General features: G+C 43.0%; 1 protein-coding gene across 18 annotated transcripts in view; it reads left to right on the top strand.

Annotated features, from left to right (window-relative positions):
- The window catches only part of Dscam2 (Down syndrome cell adhesion molecule 2), a 34,488-nt gene extending 17,541 nt beyond the window's left edge, over positions 1-16,947 (top strand). Inside the window, exons 9-22 of one of the 18 annotated variants that reach the window (XM_036814929.3) lie at positions 2,039-2,311; positions 3,681-3,965; positions 7,524-7,643; positions 8,164-8,337; positions 8,449-8,599; positions 8,655-8,935; positions 9,015-9,500; positions 9,782-11,098; positions 12,249-12,539; positions 12,594-12,743; positions 13,257-13,420; positions 13,891-14,017; positions 14,865-14,955; positions 16,352-16,947. In XM_036814929.3, the coding sequence (XP_036670824.3) occupies positions 2,039-2,311; positions 3,681-3,965; positions 7,524-7,643; positions 8,164-8,337; positions 8,449-8,599; positions 8,655-8,935; positions 9,015-9,500; positions 9,782-11,098; positions 12,249-12,539; positions 12,594-12,743; positions 13,257-13,420; positions 13,891-14,017; positions 14,865-14,955; positions 16,352-16,796 (4,355 nt within the window). In that variant the 3' untranslated portion in view covers positions 16,797-16,947. Of the gene's footprint in view, positions 1-2,038; positions 2,312-2,942; positions 3,231-3,680; positions 3,966-7,523; positions 7,644-8,163; positions 8,338-8,448; positions 8,600-8,654; positions 8,936-8,999; positions 9,501-9,781; positions 11,099-12,248; positions 12,540-12,593; positions 12,744-13,256; positions 13,520-13,890; positions 14,018-14,537; positions 16,213-16,351 lie in introns of those variants that run through there. The other 17 variants (XM_036814928.3, XM_070995463.1, XM_065864189.2 and 14 more) reach the window with 17 other exon arrangements.
- The last annotated feature ends 1,242 nt before the right edge of the window (positions 16,948-18,189 follow it).

The following is an 18,189-nucleotide window of genomic DNA, read 5'->3' as shown; positions in this document are numbered from 1 at the left end:
CTTGGCATTTAAAGAATGTTAGATAACCACTCAAGACTGCTTTCGTACATTTTCCCTCTGTGCAGATACAAATATGGCCAGCTACTTACATATGCACTTAAACGTTCTCCCGGCTCGAGGCGGGCTCCTCTTTCTTTTTGGCATTTGCCTACTTTTGCTTGATTTTGTTTTACAACACGTTTGCCATGTTCTTCGTTCGGTTCCCCCCCCGCTTTTGGCCAGATCCTTTGGGCCAAGCCGCCCCTGTCCCCTGTTCCCCCTTCAAGTTTACTTTTGAGCCTTTGCAGCAGTGAAGTGTTGTTCGAGGCGCACACTTTTGTTGAACATGGCTCTCGGCTGGCTGCAGTGCTTTTTCCCTTACAAAGACCCCAAAAACCCCTCCTCCTGCCTCTGCCAGTCCGAAAATCCACCCATTTTCCATTTTCCAGCAGCTCCCAGCAGCACGCGCAACATCTGCCTTGTTTTTGCAAGAAATCAAATATTTTTGTGTCGCCAGGCAAACAAAATGGCGTTGCCAGCGAGAAGGAAGAGCAGGAGCAGGAGTGCAAACACAAAACGACAGCGGCGGCAAAAACTGCGCCATGTTTACAAAGTTTTGCAGTGAAAAAGTTGAAAAATAAAGTCAAGTAAATTCACGAAAAATCCCTACTCGACTAAACGATGCTCTGCTGGTTGGATGAAAAAATAATAAAAAAAAGAAATGGGGGAAAATCCCTGTTCCCTGTTCGACATTTATCACCCAAATCAAATAAACCAAGGGGCGCCTTATCCTTGGGCTAAAGTGAAAGACCCAAGTGATTTGGTATGATAATCAAATAAAAAGAAAAAAAAGTGTGTCACAAGTACTGCCAGTACCTTCCTACCAAACTCTTTGACAATTTTCGCATACCCTGCCAACCTTTGTTTGCCGCCGCTTCGCAAAAGGGGGCAAATGAATCCCGCTGCCACCATCATCATTTAGTTTAAAGCTCGGCGATGTCGCTGATTGCGCGACTTGGTAATGGCGGTGATTACAAAAAATCTCCATCCACATCCACATCCACTCCGCGGAGAGCACGGACACAGGGACCACGTATGACATGCTCGAAAATTATGCATATTCCGCAGGAAAAAAATACTCAGCCCAAGCCCACAAGGCAACCAGAGGCAAGGACTCCTCCAGCTGCTGCCACCGACCGACAGTTGCTGCATTATTTCCTTCCACGTTCCCGAAAAGTGTTTTGGTGGAGGTGGTGGGCACGGGAGACAGGACGAAACCAGCCAGGATATGCATATTACATTGTGCTCCGCTTCCTGTTCTCTGCACAGAGGAAAATCATTTATAAAAGATCTTGAGGGATTTTATAACATTTGTTTTGCTGCCTATGTTTAGGAAATTAATAATTTTTAGAACTTGAAAGCCTCTTTCAATTAAAATTGAAAACATAAAAGTACTTCAAATTAAACAAAACAGACCCCATCATTAAAAAATTAATAACTTCAAATTTTAGAAGAGATCTTTGGTATGTTATTAAGAATAAGAACACATAGCCTTATTCTATTTAAATTATACAAAGCAATTGCTTTTTTATTGAGTGTTTAAAAATTGAAAAAAAAAAACCGTGAACATGAAAGTCGATTGGTATAGACAATATCTTTTTTGAGCCTGGCCTATAAATCGTTCATTAAAAGTTTGGTAACCAAAATATATAGAATAGTTACAGACCTTCGCTACCTACAGACTTCTTTCACAAACATTTTTTTCAGGGTCCAGAAGCAGTAATCAAATATTTAGCTTATATTATATATATATTACCGATATATTATATTATACTATATTATAGATATACATTGTTCATATTTTGGAACTTATGGTGATATTTTTCCCAGTGCCTCTGTTACTTGTGGTATCTGCTTTTGCCGCTGTAGGTGTAGTTGTTTGCTGCATTATTAAAAAAGCAACGTGCGCGCAAATCTGTTAAGCATTTCCATTCCCCCATACATAGCTCTCCATCGCAGGCTCCTTACTCACCATCTGATCTGACTTTTTCCATCACAGGTCTTCCCTATATTCGACTGATTCCGAAGGTAACCGCCGTCTCCGGCGAGACATTGAATCTGAAGTGCCCAGTTGCGGGCTATCCCATCGAGGAGATCCACTGGGAGCGGGGCGGACGGGAGCTGCCGGATGATATACGACAGCGGGTTCAGCCGGACGGCTCGCTGACCATCAGCCCGGTGCAGAAGAACTCGGACTCCGGGGTGTACACGTGCTGGGCGAGGAACAAACAGGGTCACAGCGCCCGGCGGAGCGGCGAGGTGACGGTCATAGGTTAGTATGTGAAACCGGGTATCTCAAAAAACAAAAAACGAAAAAAAATCCGAAACAAAAAACTAAAAACCCAAAGAAAACCCAGGAAAAACCAACACAACAAAACAGAAAAAAAACTAGATGAACAAGAGGAGGTCGAGGTTGGTTTCTTTCACAGCTTTTTCAGCAACGATGACATCAAGCAGCGGGCTACGAAACGAAGTGAAAATTGCATTTTAATTATTAACAGCAAACTAAGTAGTTTCCTATGGCGCTTCAAGTTGTTCCTTTTTGCCAACCTTTTTGCATTTCTTTTTCACGTTTTTTTTGGATTCTGCTTAATTTTGTTTTGTTTTGGCTCTCGGCCGGGTGTGTATATGTACTTTTTGCTCCTGCTGTAATTAAATATGCGCAATAATCTAAGCTTAAAAGTTGGTAAATTAAAAAAAGAAAAGAAAAGGGAAGCTGAGGGAGAGCAAAGCGGCGAACTGCACCTTTTTTTTTATTAGTGTTTCATGTTAATGTTAATGAATTTGCGCCCTAATGAAGCGGCGTGCTGATTAAATTTTCATAAATCGCGACCTTTTCTGCCCGACTCTGCTCCTTCGGCTTCCCACTTGTGGCTCATCAATCCTTGGCTGATCCCTTGCAGTGCCGCCGAAGCTCAGTCCCTTCCAAACGAACATCCTGCAGCTGAACATGGGCGATCGGGCCTCGCTCACCTGCTCGGTGGTGAAGGGCGATCTTCCCCTGACCATCAACTGGCGCAAGGACGGCCGCCCCATCGATCCCACCCAGCATATGTCCGTGAAGCAGGTGGACCAGTACAACAGCATCCTGGTCATCGAGAACCTGGGCAGCGACCACACCGGCAACTACTCCTGTGTGGTACGCAATTCGGCCGCCGAGGTGGAGAACTCGCAGGCCCTGCTGGTCAATGGTAAAAATAACGAAATAACGTTCGACTTGAGTCCGAGTTAACCAGTTATCCAGTATCCGTAATCCGTAATCCGTAATCCCGTTTAGTTGCAAGTAGTTGAGTTTCCTTTCGTATGCACTTTGATTCATGTACCATGTAACACAGAACCATTGAATTGCATATATAAACATATACTTATATATATATATTCATAAGATCCTTGCTATCCTTTGTAAATGATGTTTCCACTTTCGGAATGTTTGTACAAGATTAAGTAGCGTTTTCATTCGAATGTGTTAACAAAACTGCGAAGGTTTACAGAGCGTACAAATTGATATATCAGCAATCAACAATCGGGATATCCACATAAGTACCATATCATCATCGTGGGAATCGCAGGTGTCTCCGCTCAGGTGTCTTCGCCGACCAGTGCCAATCCTAACCCGTTTCGCCTGATCTTTCCTCTTGCAGTGCCGCCGAGCATAGAACCGTTCGCCTTCCAGGAGGGTTTGGCCGAGGGCATGCGGACGAGGACCGTCTGCGGGGTCTCCAGGGGCGATCCGCCGCTGAAGCTGATCTGGCTGAAGGACGGTGACCCGCTGCCCGACCTTTTGGGGGCCAATGTCACCATGCTAGACCAGTACAGCTCGCTGCTGAGCATTCCGTCGCTGTCGGCCACGCATTCCGGCGAGTACACGTGCGTGGCCAAGAATCCGGCGGCCGAGATCAAGTATACGGCCCTGTTGCAGGTCAAAGGTAGCGTACTAGCGTACCCATCAACACAGACAAACACCAGACACATGAAGAGAAAAACCCAAGAATATCAGAGCCATTGGTTATCGAAATAGTCTAAAAATCAATTTACTTCGAAATAAAGAGGTTTCAAAACAATTATTGTACTGCCTATAAGTATGCAATATAATTTTCATAAGCAAAACTCGTTCTTGCTTAGAACATGGATTTTAAATGTCTTTGGTAATAATCAAAAATATTTAAATACTTCAAGACACATGACCCTGGTGTTAAAATATCTTGGGTTTAATAAAAACTATTTATTAAGAAGGTAAAATTTATTGCATACTTACAGTTGCCAAATAAATGTTTTCAAGTCCTGAGCATCTTAATAACCCCCATAAAGAGGAGTTCATAAAGAATATAATATATATTTCAAGCCTTTTTTATATACGATTCGATAATACCACAAATGGCGATATTACTTCTCTTCACACACAATTACCAATAACACACGCATACAAACAAAACTAAGCGAACTTCACTTGCCCCTCAATAACTTTTTGCTTTCCCGCTGATGTATTCAAGAACAGCTTCTTAATGGTATTTTCAGTTGTTGATGATAATTTTTGGTTGATTTTTAACAACAAAAAGAAAACTAGGCTGATCAAGCTTTTTTTGGGCTCTCGATTAGCTCCGGCGCAACTGAACGTTGCCCAGCCCGAAGGCGCTTTGATTTTTTGACTCTCACTAAGAAAACTCTCCCTAACTCCATAAAAACGTACCGCTTAAAAACCCCGAAAACCCCACTAATCTACAATTAAGAGTTCCCCGCCACCCTTAAGTCGCTTTGGCACGCTGTGGGTTTTTTTGACAACCGTCTCACCAGGTAAACCGTTTTAACTGCACTGCTTCTTATGCGCTTCATAACCAAAAAAAAATCTAACAAATTACGTATAAAGCTTATGAATATCTCTTTTGATTTGCTGCATATTATTTAAACCGCTTCGTATACGACAAGTCGGGTTTTTAGATGCATAAATTGAGTGCGTTCTCCTCGCCAAGCGAAATTCAATTGGCGGTATCTCATTTTGGCGAGCTTGGAGGGCGCACAGCATTCGTGATTAGCTGTAATTTATAATTTATACAAATACTCTTGCATAAACATGGAAAAATAAGCTGCTTTAAGATTCATTTGCCTTATTCGCTATATCCTTTTTTGGTGCTCGGTCTGCAGGATAAGTGCAGAAACTGCTCCGCTACCCCTGGCTCCTCTCTTCATTTTTGACTTGCAGCTTCCGAAAAACTCCACTTCATCTACTATGCTCAATGTGCTGTGCTTAATTAACGAACGAATAAACAAGGCGAAGGCTGAAAAAGAATGAGTTCGCATTAAAAGCCTCGAATCCGCCCAAAAAATCCACCGAAGATGCCATGAAACTCGCGCTTATGCTTCAATTTGGTTTTGGCCTCTCTAATCGCTTACTATACTTCCACACCGAAACAAATACTTTTTTATAAGAATATCCATTCAAATGTAAAACTAAATCAGTTGTTTTATATGATCATATCTGAGAAATTCATTAAACCTGTTAAATATATAAAAAATTAAAAAAAATGTTTTTATAGTTCAAAATATATAAACTTAAATTAAAATGATTATAGTATTTAATTTTTATAATTCAAAGATAGAAATTTATTATATCTTTAAAATAAAGATACATTTCCATCTTTGAATCTTACGGATATATAATCTGAAGATGTCTATTTGTTTCGGTGTACACCCCTTTCGCTTGTGTGAGTGCCTGATTGCCTGTGTGTGCGTGTGACTGACAAAACGCTTAAACATAATCCTATTGCAGAGCAAGCAGAATAAAACCACAAAAAATAAAGAAATGCAAATAAATTAAGGAGAACCAACCGAAAATAAATGGATAAGAAACTTAAAGCTTCGCAGTATTTGCTAATGTAGTTGAGAATGGATGTTTTTATCTAGAAAGCGGCCAGCGAGCTGCACATTTTTTGTTTCTGCATGCCGACTGTACATAGTAGAGATGCAATTTTTAGTTTGCTCTGTGCCATCTGCATGCGCGTAGTGCTGTGACAAATGAATTTTAATTTCCATTTATTTATGATTTGCTTGCTCTCCTCTTCGTTTTATTTCGTACCATCCAACTCGGTTCTTAAGCTCTGGTTTTAATTCGTTTTTGGGTTTTCCTCCTTTCACACACAGACTGCTCCGTTCAGCTTTTCCACCCGATTTCGCCAGCCATCCAGTCCCGGGGGTGGGCAATTATATTTATTTTCATCTGCCGAGCGGAGAGCTTGACGTACACAGTTTTCAAAATATAATTTATTTATTTTGCCAATGCCCCATTTCCCGGGCTGACGCTGCTCTTGTTGTGTGCAAAGATTTTTTTCCGTATTCGAATTAGACACGCTGTCCCCAAAAAATGCAAAAAAATAACCCCAACCCCAAAACGCTTTGTACTATGCAAAAAGTAATCCCTGTGAGAAAAAAAAAATTACCATAATAACCAGAAATCATTTTAATTAATACTTTAGCCATGGGCCAGATGTTAATTTCATTTGGAGCTCTATAATTTGCTCCTTGTTCGGGTTTAATTTTTAATTAAAATTTTTCATTTCGTTATTGCTGCACAAACAAAAGGCTGGCAATTAAATGCAGCTGCTAAGTAAACAGTTTATAATTTATTGAAAACGCCAATCCACTGGAACGGGCGAAATGGTGGGTTGCATTTTTTATTGAAATCCCATTTTATTGTTTTCGCTTTTTTCGTGTTTTGTTAGCTGCGTGTCCAACTATAAAACTCACACCACGTTCCCATTTATTTTGCGCATTCTATAATTTCTATGCAAATATATTTTCCATTTCGCTTCTGGCATGCCTTTGTTATTTAATTTATGCGCCGAATATATAACAGAACATATTAAGCCTTTTTTGCGATTTTTTCGAACAACCATCAAAGAACCGTGAGGCACAGAGCGTGGGCGAATCAAAGAAAACACACAAAAGAGAAAGCGATCAATTTGAATAAACGAAAAAGAAAAATAAAAATAAAATCCTTGCACACCAACAAATCAAATTATAATTAATTTACCCCACGAACATTCCTAAACGATTTTCCTTAAACATGAACAAACCCCCAAAAAGAATAAACATTTATTTTTGTTCCATTTTTGACTGAGTTGCATATGAAATTCTTTTTGTATTTGATTTTGAAGCAAACCACCCAAAAAAAAAAACAAACTATCCTTTTGTATATTAGTTGAAAAGTTCCTACTATATTGCTACCACTATTCAACCAGTTTTTTACATTTGTGCTAGGCACAATGAAAATCTTAAGATCGTAAACAGCAAAATTCTTTTATGCCGTTTTTTACTTTGCCAGAACTCTTCACTTTTCCTCTCTGTCTCTGTCTCTCTCTCTATATCTCTCTCTAAGAACCATTACTCTTACTGTATGTCTTAGCAGTTTTAATTTGAATCATTCGTTCTGCGTTCCCAGTTGAATTCTAAGTAAGCTAACTAACTCTTCATATCACGCATACGCCCCGTAGTGCCGCCACGCTGGATTGTCGAGCCCGTGGACGCGAATGTGGAGCGCAATCGCCACATAATGCTGCATTGCCAGGCGCAGGGTGTGCCCACACCCAGTATAGTGTGGAAAAAGGCTACAGGTAAGAATCCTGAACTTTCAGATAGTGTATCTATAAAATATGACAAAACAAGTTACTGCATACTGTTAAAATTGTGATGAACAATGTATGTGTGGTATGTTCTGTATGAAACCTAAGTCTTAAACCCAAAAATGATTTATTACTTTACAAGTAAAGTTTTGTAAAATTCGTTAAAAATATAAATAGGGTTATATCAAGAAATGGTCTGTTTAACTTTATGTGGTTTAAGGTAGTGTCATAAATATTGAGCTAGTTCATTAATACTATAAAAGAAAGATAAACAGTTTCAAAGTCCCACTGATAAAAAGTGGAGAAGTATTCAAATATATTTATTTCGGATTACCTATTAACATAAAATAACAAACAATATTTTTTTTAAAAATTTAATAGAAACATCAGTGGATGAAAACCAGAGCGGAGAATAAATAAATGCAATATGAAATAGTATATAGTATAGTTTGAGTGCATGTATCATATCATTAACCCACATTTTTCCCGGGTCTTCAATGTCTCCCCTCAGGTAGTAAATCAGGCGAGTACGAGGAGGTTCGCGAGCGTCCCTTCACCAAACTCCTTGGAAACGGGTCCCTGCTGCTGCAACACGTTAAGGAGGATCGCGAGGGCTTCTATCTGTGTCAGGCCAACAATGGCATCGGCACCGGCATCGGAAAGGTCATCCAGCTGAAAGTGAACTGTGAGTATTTCAGCAGGGGAAGGCGCCGTGGCAATTTGGTTAATTGCACTGCCGAGGCCCCGGAGGAATCACGGCCGTAATTAAAATGGGCAAAATGCTTGCCATTTCCAGCCTCGCCGTACTTCTCCTCGACTTCCCGCTCCGTGATGGTGAAAAAGGGCGACACGGCGCTGCTCCAGTGCGCCGTTAGTGGGGACAAGCCGATAAACATTGTTTGGCTGCGCTCGGGCAAGAATACACTGAATCCATCAACCAATTATAAGTAGGTGCAGTTTGAAGTATCCTGCGAAAATATAACTAATCCCGCTGAATTTCAGGATCTCCGTTAAGCAGGAGGCCACCCCGGATGGAGTATCCGCTGAGTTACAAATTCGCACTGTGGATGCCACCGATAGTGGTCCTTACTTCTGCCGGGCCAGCAATCTCTATGGAAACGATCAGCAGCTGGTGCAACTGCAGGTCCAGGAGCCTCCTTTGCCACCCAGTGTCCTGGAGGCGGCCATGATCAGCAGCCGTTCGGTGAACATCAAGTGGCAGCCCAAAACCATGGGCACCGGCGATGTGACCAAGTACCTGGTAGAGTTCCGCGAGGCAGATCGTACGTATAGGAACCCGTTTTAGTGTTGCTTATAGATGATATATATGATATTCCTTTAAATAAGGTTCTCTCCCACCAGCCTTGTTTGTGGAGCAGTGGCAGCAAATCGAGGTCAAAGATCCGCCGATGTTCAATGCCATGATCGAGAACCTCAAGCCGGCGACTCGTTACGCTTTCCGGGTTATTGCCGAGGGTTCGGCGGGTCGAAGTGCACCCAGTCAGGAACTGATCGTTCGCACAGAGCCACAGCGACCCGCAGGACCTCCCCTAAGTCTCTCGGCCCGACCCTTGTCCTCCACAGAGCTGCTCATCAGCTGGGTGGCTCCGTTGCCGGAACTGCGACATGGTGACATTCAGGGCTACAATGTTGGCTACAAGTTGTCCAGCTCGGGAAATACGGCCTATAACTTCACCTCCGTTGCTGGGGATTACGATGGCGGTAATGGAGAGCTACTGCTTAGCGGACTGGCCAAGTTCGCTAGATATAATGTCGTGGTGCAGGCCTTTAATCAGGTGGGACCAGGACCTCTTTCGGAACCCACAGGCGCTCAGACAATGGAAGACGGTAACACTCTGTTTTTTAACTTACTTAGAAAAATGTATCCTAAGGATTTAAAATCTATAATTTTAGGGGTCTAAAAGTATGCAGTGTATAAAAAAAAGTCGACTTTTTGAATGAATTCTTCGTACTTCTAAGTTTAAAATATAAAGTTGCATACTTTTAGGCACCTTAAATAACTTTTAAACGTAATTTCAATACAGTAGTGATTTGTGTGACAATACCGATAGTTTTGTTTTATATGTTTTCTAATGAATGTTTGAAATTATAATGGATTCTTATTACAGTACCCAGTCGCCCTCCAGAGGATGTTCGCTGTGCCGCCTTGTCATCCCAATCGCTCCAGGTGTCCTGGCAACCACCGCCAATTTACCACACGAATGGCCTGCTGCAGGGATACAAGCTGGTCTTTGAGCCCATCATCGATGACATTCAGCCCAGCAAGGACGAGGTGGAGTCCCGGAAGACCACAGCTCTCACTATGGTTCTGACAGGCCTTCGCAAGTATACCAACTACAGCATTCAGGTTCTGGCCCACACGCGAATGGGTGATGGAGTGGTCTCCAAGCCATTGTTTTGCCACAGCGAAGAGGATGTCCCAGAGGCTCCGGCGGACATTAAAGTAGTCTCCAGCTCATCGCAATCCCTGTACATCTCCTGGCTGCCTCCAAACGAACCCAACGGAGTGATCACCAAGTACAGTCTATACACACGTGTGGTGAACGGTCGTGAGGAATTGAACAATGAGAAGCGTAGTCTGCCGTCCCAGCAGGCTTACTATGAGGCAAAGGGTCTGCATCCCCATATGGAGTACCAGTTTTGGGTGACGGCCAGCACACGAGTGGGCGAGGGTAAAAGCTCCCGGGTATCCTCACAGATTACCACAAATCGCGTGCCTGCCAGGATCATATCCTTCGGCGGTTCCGTAGTCAGACCCTGGCGTTCCACCGTAACTCTACCCTGCACAGCGGTCGGTAAACCCAAGAGGGAGTGGTTCAAATCGGATGTGGCCCTGCGACAAGGTGGCATGCACAACTCTCAGTTACTGGACAGCGGAGATCTGATCATCTCCAGCTTGCAGCTGGCCGATGGAGGCAACTACAGTTGCCAGGTGGACAATGGCATCGGCACCGATCGATTGACCCACACTCTGATGGTCCAAGTGCCACCCACGGCACCCGTTTTGTATGTGACCAGTGCCACCTCGAGCAGCATCTTGATGCACTGGAAGTGCGGCTTCACGGGCAATGCACCCATCACCGGTTACACACTGTTCTACCGGAGGACCAATGGCAACACGGACGAGATGCAGTTGTCGCGACATGCCTCCAGTCACGAGCTCAAGGGTCTGGTCTGTGGCAGCACGTACCAGATCCACCTGAGTGCCCAGAACAAGGTGGGCACCTCGCCCACCAGCACCATGCTGCACGTGCGCACTCAGGGTCAGTCACCTGGCCATCCTGCCTCGACCGCCCTTTTGGCCCCCAACTCGACCTCGCTTTTGGTCCGGTTGCACTCTTGGCCGGACAATGGATGTCCTCTGCTGTACTTTGTGCTGCAGTACAGGGCAGTGACCGAGGATCCGGACGCTGAATGGGTGCTGGGTGAGTTTTGCGATGCAGATTACAAAGTAAAAAGTCTACTTCATACGATATATCATTTTAATTTATTAGCTTTCATCTTACTTATAAGTAAAAAAAAAAATATACGGATTATAGAATTTGTAGTATAGGTTTTTTAGCATAGGTTGTAAGCGCTCAAAGCAGTCACATTTTTGGCTAAAATCTGAACATCGTATTTGAATATCGTATAATCTGAACCCTATTTTTTTGCTCTAAAAATTTAGTTTTTCGGCTGCAATATTAAAAATAAACGTCAGAGTGAGAAATGTCATACCTCGTTGAGCTCGTTGTTAAATTTTCAATCTTTAGGCATTTAAACCTGAAAATATTTAATATTTGCCAACTTTCTCAAAAATATAAAAATAAAAAATCCGAAAATTGGTCAAAAAATAGATTTCCGAGAAAGTGATGGGGATCGTTGGGATAGGAAGCAAGCTGCTCAAAACGGTCTTTTAGCTGTACGCCTTGATTTCGCTAAACTACGATTGAAAAACTGGAAAGAAAGTCGCATTTTTGTCTAAAATCTGAACATCGTATTTTTGACCAAAATCGGAACCCTATTTTTTCGCTCTAAAAATTTCGTTTTTCGGCTGCCATAATAAAAATAAAAGTCAGAATGAGGAATGTCATACCTCGTTGAGCTCGTTGTTTAATTTCCAATCTAATGGCATTTAAACGTAGAAATTTTTAATTTTTGCCATTTTTCGCAAATATAGATGATGAACCCCCTTATAAAAAATCCGATAATTGGTCAAAAATAAATTTCCGAGAAAGTGATGGGGATCGTTAGGATAGGAAGCAAGCTGCTCAAAACAGTCGGTCTTTTAGCTGTACGCCTTGATTTGGGTAACCACTAAAAAATTAGTATTTTTGACCAAACTCTGAATCCCAAAAAAACCGGAGGACCCCCTTATAAAAAATATGAAAATTGGTCAAAAAATTAATTTTTCATCAAGTAATTGGGATCGCTAGCATAGATAGCAAGCTGCTCAAACAGTTGGTCTTTTAGCTGTACGCCTTGATTTCGCTAAACTACGTTTGAAAAACCGCCGAAAACAAGAGTATTTTTACTTAAATCTGAATACCTTTTTTTTGCTGTTATATCTAACAAGTTTTTAACGTCCTCTTATAGTATCTAATGCCCTGAAGCCTCAGCGCCGCATAGTGGTCAACAATTTGACACCATCGACCCTCTACCAACTCCGCATGGAGGCGCATAACGTGGCTGGAATCTCGCAGGCAGACTTCACATTTGTGACCTTGACCAAGGACGGGGATCCACCACCACCGGAAATCGTGCACCGTGGCCATCGCGGTCAAACCACAGTGATTTTCGCCAATATGAACCTGCTCATTCCCAGCATTGCGGCGGTCTCGGGAATGTTCTGCACCATCATCATGGTCATCGTGTGCTACAGACACAGTAAGCATAGCCATACCTTTGTGATTAACTGCATTGATCCACTAATTGACTCAGTGCTTAAAAATGCACAACCGCACGCAGAACAAGCCAATCACATACAAAAGGAGTCACTCGAGAATAGAGCCAACTCAGAGGCTGCCCAGCGGGAACGCTATTATGCCACCATTCACAAGGTGTCCATGCAGAACAACGATAAGATTCCAGGTGAGTGGTTTGTTACCAGGGGTGTCACAGAAATCTCAGACATAAGCAGAGGAAAATTATACAAATATGCTACATTTTGGGTTCAGTATAACTACATTATAAATCTAACTTACAAATGTTTAAAATATTTTAAAAGGCAAAATGCATTTCACATTTCTTTAAATATGCAGATGGTTTTCTAAGAACCTAATGTTTCAATGTCTAAAATACTTTAAAATAATGAAAAATACTTTAAGGAACCAAACAACTTGGGAACATATAAATATATTTAGGCTTTGGTAGATGTACTGATGGTAAAAAAATGGATTTATTTTCGAAAATTTCTACATATGTAGAGAGGGAAAATTGTTAGCATGAGAAGCAAATAGGAATTCCAGGAATCAAAACAATTTACTTTTAAAGAGTTTTACACCCTGACAGAGAGACAGGAAAACCCCTTGAGATTTCTGTGACAGCCCTGGCTGTATAATACCCATTTATCAGCACCGCTCACCGCCCGAGGACTTTTCGCAGAAACCTCCGAGGACATCTCGCCGTACGCCACCTTCCAGCTGTCGGAGGCTGGGGGAAACATGTCGCAGCCGCACCACGGCGGCCCGGCCAACACGCTGCTCCACTCGTTCATGTACCACGAGCGGGCCCTGGCCGAGGGCTGCTCGTCGCCACCACCAGCCGCGGTACTGAACCCACCAACCACCACCCATCACCACCACCACAACCAACGTCCACTAAAGACAATTCATAATTATTATCAGACCTCACCGTTCCATAATATCGTGCGTTTGTTTATTCATTTCTTTGATTTAGCTCTCCCTCTACTCTACTATACTCTACCGTACTTGTACTCAACTTCCATTGATCAGTGTGGTCCTGCCACAATTAGTGTTTTCCTAAGTGTACTACGTGCTTTTTATGTTGTTCTCTGCTCGTGTATTTGTTTGCCCTTCTGTTCACATTAATTGCAATGCCGTAAATCATGCCCAGGGGCTGACCCCCCGGATCCATGTCAATCACTTGCCAATCTTCAGTTACCCCTTCTTTTGTTCGAGAAGCGTTCCAATCCCAGGCGCTTTTGTAGTCGCTAGATGATATGTTACAGGGGGAAGATCCAGAGCCCGACTAATTTTCCGCTCTGTTCCATGTGCAGTCCAAGAACCGGAGGCGACACTCACGGAAGACGGAGCCGGAGAGCGAGGAGTCGGAATCGGACCAGGACCAACTCACCTCCAGTCGCACCGAGTCCTCCAATCAGCACGAGGGCAAGATCAAGCACAGTAAGTCCAAGACTAGGGTATTCCTGTTTTTAATTGGATGCATTTGAAGGGGACTACCCAAAGGGCCTTTCTTCAGATCATCAAAAAAATTATGAAGTATTCTTTTAGTTTCTATCTGCGGTGAAAGCTCTAAAAATAAATTATATAATATCATGTTGATTTTTAAATAAATATTTCTGTGCTAAGATTTGGCTAAGTGAATATATATATTTTAAAAGTGTTATAATCATCAATGTTTGGTTGTGCCACACAAATCACTAAGGTTTTGAAATCACTTTAAAATATAGCTATATGCGTCTAAAAGTATGCAATGAATAAAGGATCCTCTTTTTTAAATGAATCCTTTTTACCTTTGAGCATAAAACATATTGTTGTATACTTTTAGATATTAAAATGAATACATTTTTGCCATTCCTTTACAATTTTGAGAAAGCTTTCACCGCAGAATTTCTTTGTTCTCAGTTCCCAGGCTTTTAAACTGCCCGCTGAACTCTCTTTTTGTGTTGCTTTGTTTTTGCAGACTCTAGACTAATACAACACTTTCCAAACCACAATATCTCGATAACATATCTGTAGTAGGCCAATCAGACACAGCACCAAAAACTCTACACCAACAACTAAGATCAGGCCAACAAATAAGACTAAGCCACCCGATTTGTAATTGATGGTAGCATTAAGTTAGCCATAAGTTATAATTTCTTAACGTTTGTTGTTCCCCCACCAAAAAAAAAAAGAACTCTCTATCAGCCCGCTCTTTATTTTTCTGTTCTTTTCTTCCCCACTAACATCTCCGCCTGCGCTGCGATCCACCATTGATCCGTTGATCCGCTGTTGCGACTTGTCGCAGGCATCATCTACCATGGAGCACAGTCGAGCACCTCCTCCGATCTGTCACCAATGTCCGAACAGAAATCATTGCCCCGCCGCGGTCGCTCCAGGTATCATCATCAGCAATATCAGTTTTCCACCAATACCACACCGCGCCACCACAACAGCAACAAAATGAACAACAACACCACCAGCAACACGAACACCACAGCCACCAATACGACAGCCACACCATCGACATCGAGCAATTCGAACAAAATTCTATCGCCGCGCGGCGGAAATCTGAAATCCATATCGAGCACCTTCAAATCGCAAGACTCCATACAGTGCCACATACCCACATTGGTCAAGTCGCCATCGATCAGTACACAGCAGCAGAAACAGTTCCACAAACAGCAGTTGCAGAGTAGTAGTAATGCCCAGCATAGTAGCTCCTCGAATCCGAACAGTAGTAGTTTGAAGCAACAGCAGCCCCTCCTGATCACGCCCAAGCTCCATCAGCTGGAGGCCAGCAATGGCCAGGAGCTGATGGGGCTGGATGGGATCGGCAATAGCCATAGCCCGTTGGTAGCCTGCATGCCGCCCTCCTCACAGTTCCGCCCCATCCCGCACAAGTCCATAATGCCCGCGCATGAGCCACCGCACCACCACCAGAACCACCAGCAACCACATCCCCAGCAGCAGCAGCAGCATCCGGGCACGCTGCTCAACCCCTCGACGGCCATGCTCTCCTCCAAGTTCTTCACAGCGCCCACGCTGCCCAAATAGGATACGGCCAATGGGGGGAGTGAGTACGTTGGTGGTGCCATGGAGGCCATGGACGGTTTCGGCTACGACAGCGGCGAGATCTCCTGCACCTACATGGACCCGATAGATCAGACATGAGACCTGGCCTACGGTGAGGTGTGTGGTCCCCCCGAGGGGGCCCGTTAAGGCCGCTTTTCGCGACATGGTTGATCTGATGAGATTCGAAAATGCCCCATATTTGAGAAATACTGACTATCGGTCTCTCTCTATAAGATACTTTTCAAGGTAATATTTATTAAAAATTATATTGGATATGTTTTGGAATATATCCCCTGAAATCCCATTAGGTTTACATTTCAAAAGTTTAGTCACTTTTGAAGGTGCCTAAAAGTATGCCTTGATAAATCTTTCTGCATTTATTAAAAAATAAATCATAGCATACTCTTAGACACCCTTTTAAACCCAAAATCCCTGGAGATAGAAAGTAATCCATATCATATAAAACCCTTTTGAATATTCTAAATCAAGTCCTCATCTGATGAACCAGGTCGTGAAAACTGCGCCCACCCACGCACACCCAACCACACAACCAGACTAGAACTACACCACTAGGTCTTTAACCGAATGAATGCTTGAATGCTGTGGTTGCAATCAGAAAAAAACTCCAACTCTGGACCCTTTCTTGTACTTGCACCCCCTCACCCCCCAACGATCGCCACCCACCACCCTCCCACCCCCCGAAAAAAAACACGCATCCAGGGCCGGCATCCTGCGCACGCTGCACCCGCTCCAGCTGCAGGCCGAGTGCACCACCGGGGCCTTCCACCGCACCGAGGACGGCGGTGGTCTGGGCGAACGGATCGAACTGGCCGAGGTGGAGGTCGATGTGGATACGATTAAGAAGTTGAAGCTGGGTCAGAGGTCCTCGCTCTGGTCGCGACCCTCCTCCACCACCTCCCAGCTGCAGCAGGAGCACCACCAGCAGCAGCAGCAACACCAGAAGCACCACCAGCAGCAACAGCAGCACCACCAGCAGCAGCAACAGCAGGCCCCACAGCAACCACAACCACACAAACGAGCGCATTCAAAGTCACCGCAGCCACAGCAACAACAACCACTGCAACAGCAACGCCAACAACAACATTCACCCGCTCCTGGCCAAAAACTGCTTAGCGAGAAATCGGATTATTCGATATCCGTCTGAGAAATAGGTAAGATCTGATCGCAAGATCAGCATATAGGATGAGACCAGGCCCCCTGATAGCCAGAAATTCAGCAGCAGCCTGGACGTTTTTGTACATTTTTATAATGCATTTGTTACCTAACCACCCGGCCCCCTCTCTCCCCCCCCCCCCCCCCCCCCAAAAAAAAATACAGTCCACCCTTTTCGGAAATGCCTTGAACCCAGTAATATACCCCTGCCCCAAAAAGAAAAGAAGAACACTCAGTCAACTTTCGGACAATCAGTATCAAAATTCTGCACCAACCATCCAAAACCAAACATACCGAATCAAAACACTTCCCATTATAAACTCCTGCCCGTATTTATAGAGGTCATACTACATCTAAGTATTAACGATTGTGCATGCTATATACCCACGTATAAGTATGTGAATGAATATGGCATGTGTCCAGAAAGAACCCAGGTCAGTTGTCGAACTTCCAGAAATGTTGTATGTATATATACTAACGTAGTCTCTTAAGTATCCGTAACGACTAATGCGTATATCACTCGAAACTGTAACTCAAACTACTAACTGCAAAACTATCGCAAACTATCGTATCGTATCGAATCAAATCGAATCGAACTGTTTTTCATCGTATGTAGAAAGGATGATCTTCTAAGTGTGGGTGTCTCGAATAGAAATGAGTGTTTGGCCTATACATACATAGCTACTCCTAAAGTAGATCTATAAGTTTCGGTTTTGTAGTGCACCAGGGCGATGAAACGAGGAATTTAATCTTGAAATTTCAACTAAACCAAAAACTCAGATATATGCTGTGTACAAATTTATATGAATGTATATTTAAATGTGTCCGTGTGCGTGTCTACGTTATGAGACAGTCGTGTGCTCATGTATATAGAATATATACCGAAATATACAATTGAAGAATACTCATCTAGTTGTTAGCGAATCCACGTACATGTAGAGTACTGAGCATATTTTGTAAATAATCAAAAGTAAAACCCTCAAAGGACTGACAATGATAAAGACGCATGACTCCGCTGAGAGAACTCACACAGACACCAAGTAAAGCCACAATGAAAATGTTAACTAAATGTATTCGATATAGCCGATGTACACACACTCGAATATGTCGCCAGCTGAATTTGAATTCAAAGCAGTATTCATAGAAAATATGACATTATATCGCAGTAACAGTAACAGTAACCACACTTTAGTGTTTCCATTACAATAAACTGTCATTCGTCGAGTTGTAGATAAATGTTTTTAAAAACGAAATAGAGGAAGAAACCAGATGAGCCTGTAGGAGAATCAAATACAAGTCGTAATCAAATTTCGAATTATTACAAACACTCAATCAAGCAGCAGAAAAATAAGAAACGAAAGCCAAGTTAGGAGCAGACAAACAAA

Source organism: Drosophila suzukii, chromosome 3 (genome assembly GCF_043229965.1).
Source record: "Drosophila suzukii chromosome 3, CBGP_Dsuzu_IsoJpt1.0, whole genome shotgun sequence".
Taxonomy (NCBI): Eukaryota; Metazoa; Arthropoda; class Insecta; order Diptera; family Drosophilidae; genus Drosophila; species Drosophila suzukii.
This window is presented reverse-complemented; position numbering and strand designations above follow the sequence as displayed.